Here is a 5,673-nt window from a genome sequence, read left to right as displayed (position 1 = left end):
CCCTTGGAGGCAGGATCCCAGCCCCTCAGGGACTCCTTCAGATCACCAGGTCCCAACCCCACCCTCTGTGGGGTCTCCTTTACCCTGTGCCCTGCCCCCACCTCACTTACCAGGTGGACCCAGAGACCCCACTCAGGTAGGTCACCGTGTCTAGCAGGCCGAGCTCCTGCAACCCTGCCAGGCTGCCGTACAGAGAAGACATGGCTCGGGTTCCACCCCCGGAACCCAACACAGCCACTACAGGAACCTGGGTACAATGGTAACAAGGAAAACGACCCCGACTACTACCGTCATGTACATATTACACGTAATGCCTATACACGTCGGACATTATTCTAAGAGCCTCACACGTATTATCTCATTGAATCCTCACAGCAACCCAGTGAGAACCCGATTTTCCAGATGAGGAAACTGAGGCACGGGATGGTTAAATAATGTGCCCACGATCATACAGTTATTAAGTGATGAGCTCTCACACCTAAGCTGTATGGCTCCAGAGATAGCCCTTCATCATTCGACCTGCAAGATATAGACCTGGAAGGTACATCTGATTCCCCAAAATCAGCTACGGCAGGTTCCTCTCAACCGTGGCGCTCTTGATATTCCCGACCAGGTAGCTCCTTGCTGGTGGGGACCGTCCTGCGTGTTGTAGGCCGTTTAGCAGCATTGCTGGCCGCCTCTGCCCGGTAGAAGCCAGCAGCCTCCCTCCACCTCCCCTTTCCCCAGCAGCAACAATGAAATCCATCTCTACGCATGGACAAATGTCCCCAGGGGTGCGGTGGGGAGGAACTAAATTGTGCCCCGTTGAGCACCACTGAGCTAAAGTGACAAAGGCCAGCAAGCAGCCTAGACCTGCCCCCAGACACCAAAGGGGCCCCGAGGTTTTAAGGTCTCCTCAGGGTCGGAGGTGCCTGAGCGGTCAGAGTCGATGCTTTCGGCTGCTTAGCTTTCCCACTAAGACTTGGTTCATTCCACTCTGGATTTTTGGCTCTTTTCCCTGTTCTCTTTTCTTCTCTCATCTTGAAAAAAATGTTCCCTGGCCACTGCTCACGGAAGGCGCTGTTGCTTCAGAGTGCTGGATGAGACAGAGCAGGCACCCAGCACAGAGCGGGCACACATATTGCCCGAATGAACGAGCGCTGGGCCACAGTGACAGCGTCTCCTGAGGACTCAGGCAGCCAGGAGGAAGCCAGCAGCCTGTTCCTGACCCCCGTAAGTCCCTCTCTCAGCACTCCTTTCCTCCTGCCTCCCAGCCACAGGCTGGCTGTCTCTAAACCCAGAGGATCCCAGGGACCCCCAAGCTCCACATCCCTTTGATCATGTTACAGACTCAATGTCCCCCTCCAAATTCCTGTGTTGGAGCCCTAACCCCCAACGTGACAGGATTTGGAAACAGGGCCTACAAGGAGGTGATAAAGGTGAAGTGGGTAAGGGCCTTCAACTGACAGGACTGGGGTCCTTAGAAGAGGAGGAGACCCCAAGGCGTACACTCTGCACACACGCACAGAGGAAGGGCCACGTGAGGACACGGCGAGACAGCTCCACTAGGAAGAGGAGAGGGGCCCGAGCAGAAACCAGCCCTGATGATGGCGCCTTCGTCTTGGACTTCCAGCCTCCAGAACGGAGAGAAGTCATTTCTGTCATTTAAGCCACCTGGTCTGTGGGGTTTTGTTACGGCAGTCCATGCAGCCCAAGACATCCAGCCTTGGCCAGGGCTGTTCGGCCCTCGTCCCGTACGGGGTCCTGGCTTTGCCGATGGTGTCCATCAGCTCAGGCGAACAGGCCAACCTCCTCTGGCCCCTCTTAGCCATGCTGGTCCTCTCAAGGGAAAAGGCTCGATTTGGTCCTAGCAGCTCTGGGGTCCAGCTCCTCCTCCATTCCGTACCTGGCCACTGTCCGGAGCCTCACTCAATCCCAGCACCTGCTGCAGGGCCTTGGCCACGACCTGCTTCCTCCTGTCCAGAAACTCCTGCTCCCCGTCGCAGAGGTCAAAGCCAAGGCATAGGTCTAGGTCCCCGGAGCTGCCTCACGTGGGGCGGGGGCGGGGGGGATTCTGGGTGACTGTCCAGTGGAGGAGAGCCCTGGGCCCAGCCCAGGTCTTTCACAGGAGCAGGTCCAAGGGATCTGCCCACCAGCAGCAGAACCGGGGAGGGAAAGGTGTCACCCCCACCCCACAGCCTGAGCTTCTTGGGCAAGAGAGTGGAGAAGTGTCCCCACACTTCTAGCCCAGCCCCAAGAGGCCTTCTGCCTGGAGTCCCACTCACCTCATTTCCACCTTCACACTCAGAGCCACCTCCTGGCCCTGAAAGACACAGCAGCCCCGACCCTGAGCTCTCTGAGCAGGATTCTGCCAGGGATGCGGCTCCCCCACCTGCAGCCCTGTGGCCGTCACTGGCCCGGACGCGGACATCCTCGCTGAGCTCTGGGCTGACCTGATCCAGCCACCCTCTTGGGTCCCTCCTCCAGACCTCTCTTGGTGGTCACAGAGAGCAGGCAGGGGTTCCTCGGGCACCCAGACAGAGCCTTACCTCCCCCAGGGCCACAGAACACTGTTCCTCCTGGCCTAGGGGCAGAGAGGAGAGCAGGATGCCCCCCTGGCCCAGCTTGCTGGTCTGAGCCTCCAGCTCTGCGCTGGGGTCGCTCTGCGGAGAAGAAAACACCCAAGAAGCTCTCCAGCGGGGAAGAAAAGGCTCCCCCAACGTGGCCCTGGAACGCCAGTCTGGGCTGAGTTGGATCTACTGACCGTCCTGGCGGCACACTCACCTGCACAGCCGAGAGCTGCTCCATCAGCTCCACGTGTAGCCTGGAGCTCAGCACTGGGTTCACATGGAAGGTAAAGGTGGGTTGGAGGCCTGGCTCTGTGGGAGGCTACAGGGGCAAGAGCTGTGGCTTCTCGTAGGCCCCAGGCACTGTCAGCTGGAGCTGCCTAGAGCCTGAGAGCAGAAGGCCCAGGTGGGTGTGCAGGTGAGGGGGTGGGTCTGTGTCTGTGCAGCTTATGCCGGCAGCACCCCAATAGCAACTCCTCCCTTCTCTTCCCCTAGGAAACGCCAACTCCTATCGCCCTGCTCTTTCTCGAACACGGCTCATAGAGAAAGCCTCCGGAAGGACTCAGGTCCTCTAGCCTGCCCTGGTCAGAACTGGAACTGGGGGAAGGGTGGGAAGCACACAAATGCCTGGAGGGGAAGGCAGGGAATGGGGAGGGAGAGGGGCCCTGACCAGAGCCTGTGGGGCTGATGATTTGAGCTGATTCTATGTTTATTATAAGAATGAGCAGGCCGGGCGCGGTGGCTCACGCCTGTAATCCCAGCACTTTGGGAGGCCGAGGCAGGCGGATCATGAGGTCAAGAGATCGAGACCATCCTGGTGAATATGGTGAAACCCCTTCTCTACTAAAAATACAAAACATTAGCCGGGCATGGTGGCGGGCACCTGTAGTCCCAGCTTCTCGGGAGGCTGAGGTAGGAGAATGGCGTCAACCCGGGAGGCGGAGCTTGCAGTGAGCTGAGATTGCGTCACTGCACTCCAGCCTGAGCGACAGAGCGAGATTCCGTCTCAAAAAAAAAAGAACGAGCAGTTTTCAGGCAGTGGTTTCCCCCTTGCCCCACTTCAGGCTCTTTGCTCAATTGCGTTGGATGTTTGTGGCCCGAGAGAAAACCAATAGGCTGCAAGTTGTTCTGGCCTTTGTTTCCAAGTGTAGAACGCTGGGAGAGGAAGGTTTGTAGAGGGGGGAGGAGGAAGAATGGGATACATGGATACAGAGAGATGCACGTCCTGGAGAAGCGGCAGAGGGCAAGCCCAGACAGGAAGGTGAGGCCCAGGCTGGGAGGTGAGGCCCAGGCTGGGAGGTGAGGCCCAGGCTGGAAGGTGAGGCCCAGACTGGAAGGTGAGGCCCAGGCTGGGAGGAGTGAGGGGGCAGGCTTGTAGGCTTCAGAGCTCCCTCCCCAGCTTCCCAGCAGCTTCCAGGGGAGGAGGCCAGACCCCAGAGAGAAATGACTGCACATGACATCCAGGCAGAGGGGGCCACAGACAGCCTCCCAGGAGTCCCAGCCCCTAACACAACATGGAAGAACCAGAGACATAAAGTATGCGAGGACAGCAGACACTGAGGGATCAGAGGAGTCCCTGCCCTGCAGCCCCTCCTTGCACTAGATGAAGCGCAGAGGCTCGACATGACAAAGTGTGGGAAGGGAATTCAAGAATATAAGGAAAGTGATATTTTATTCATGCCAAGGCCTATGGACTGAAATGGAGACATGCTATTCATAAGAAGAAGCCATATAATCCGTGGTTGAGAGAGCCGGAGTGTCACCGACCTGGGTTTGACCCTGGCTCTACTACTTACTGGCTGTGTGCCCATGAGCAAATGTCTTCTTTGGGCCTCAGCCTCATGAATTACAGGATATTCTAATTGTGCCTGCTTTACAAGGTTGTTAGGAGGATTATAAGACACATTAAAATGCTTAGCCCAGGGCCTGCCTCAGAGTGAGCGCTCAGGGTTCCCTGGGCAGGACTCATCCTGCAGGCTCAGGCTGTCAGCACTGGAAGGGGCCTTCCCTGTCACACAGCCACCACTGCTGTCCCACATCTGGACTCCCCTGGCTGGGTGGCTGCCCTCTGTGGTACTGGGTTTGACAGCCCCCGTTCTTCATTTCCCCTGTATTCTCACTGCCGTGTGATTTCAGCTCCTCCTACTAAAGAGGTCAACTGTATTCCCTACCCTCCAGCTTTGAGTTCAACCCTGTTTGGGCCAGTAACATGTTAGGTAGCAGCCAGGATGTGACCAGGCTTAACAAGCCTTTGTTCAGTTGGGCTTGCTCTCTTGGGCCTCTGCTGATGCCTTGAGAACATGCCCAGGCTAATGGGCTTGTCACAGGAGGCAGAGGAGAGACACATGGCACAGGGCTGGGCCACCCCCCGCCAAGCCCAGCCTGGCCCGGCTGACCACCGGGTGTGTGAGCCGAATAAATGCTGCTTGTATGCCACTGAGATCATGTGGGTGTTTGTTGTAGAGCAATAGTTGGGCGGATACAACCTCTTTGCTCGAATACTTCCAGGGACAGGTCGTTCACTGCCTCCCGGGGCTTCCATCCCATGTGAGTTAGTCGGCTTTGAGCAATGGAAACTGTAAGAGCTTCCTGACCCAGGCCCACCTCCTGACATCAGTAGTCCCAACCCCAGCAGAGAAGGCAGAAGAACCAAGGCCGCTGAGCAGACTCACCGTACTCTTCCCGTGGGGCTGTCCCATCTCCCCGGAGTGTGCCCTGGATTCTCAGACAGGGGTGAGCCTGAGGAAAGCAGAGGACTGTGGGAGCCAGACAGCCCAGGGCCCCAGCCAGGATGGAGGGAGAGAGGAGTTCCTGGAGCAGGGTCTAGGAAACAGCCCTCCCAGGACCTGGGCCTCATGGGTAGGAGTCTTTTGCAGCAGCCCAAGGTTATACCCAGCCCCTCTCCCCAGACTCAGAGGAAGTGGGCGCTGGTGGGAAAGGGGGAGGAGTTGAGGGGCCATGAGAGTGGCTGCTCCAGTGATCTTAGCAGCCAGAGGCCCAAGTGAGTAGCATGCTGTGTGGGAGTAGGAGGCTGGGGTCCTGGGCTGTCCACCAAGTGCCTGGCAGCTTCTTGTCCTTCCCCTATGGAGGTGCCTCCCTAGCATGCCTCCCCTCTGAGGAGGGATTG

At 57.8% G+C, this 5,673-nt stretch overlaps 1 protein-coding gene across 1 annotated transcript in view; it reads right to left on the bottom strand.

Moving 5' to 3' along the window:
- Positions 1-106: 106 nt before the first annotated feature.
- LOC105511109 (cytosolic phospholipase A2 zeta-like) overlaps positions 107-5,673 on the bottom strand; it is a 10,081-nt gene continuing 4,514 nt past the window's right edge. Inside the window, 5 exon segments of the mRNA XM_011941193.1 lie at positions 107-247; positions 1,886-2,021; positions 2,265-2,302; positions 2,529-2,642; positions 2,764-2,933. Of these exon segments, the coding sequence (XP_011796583.1) occupies positions 107-247; positions 1,886-2,021; positions 2,265-2,302; positions 2,529-2,642; positions 2,764-2,933 (599 nt within the window).

Source organism: Colobus angolensis, unplaced genomic scaffold, assembly GCF_000951035.1.
Source record: "Colobus angolensis palliatus isolate OR3802 unplaced genomic scaffold, Cang.pa_1.0 Scaffold199, whole genome shotgun sequence".
Lineage (NCBI taxonomy): Eukaryota > Metazoa > Chordata > Mammalia > Primates > Cercopithecidae > Colobus > Colobus angolensis.
The sequence above is the reverse complement of the archived record's forward strand: the minus strand, read 5'-3'. Positions and strand labels throughout refer to the sequence as shown.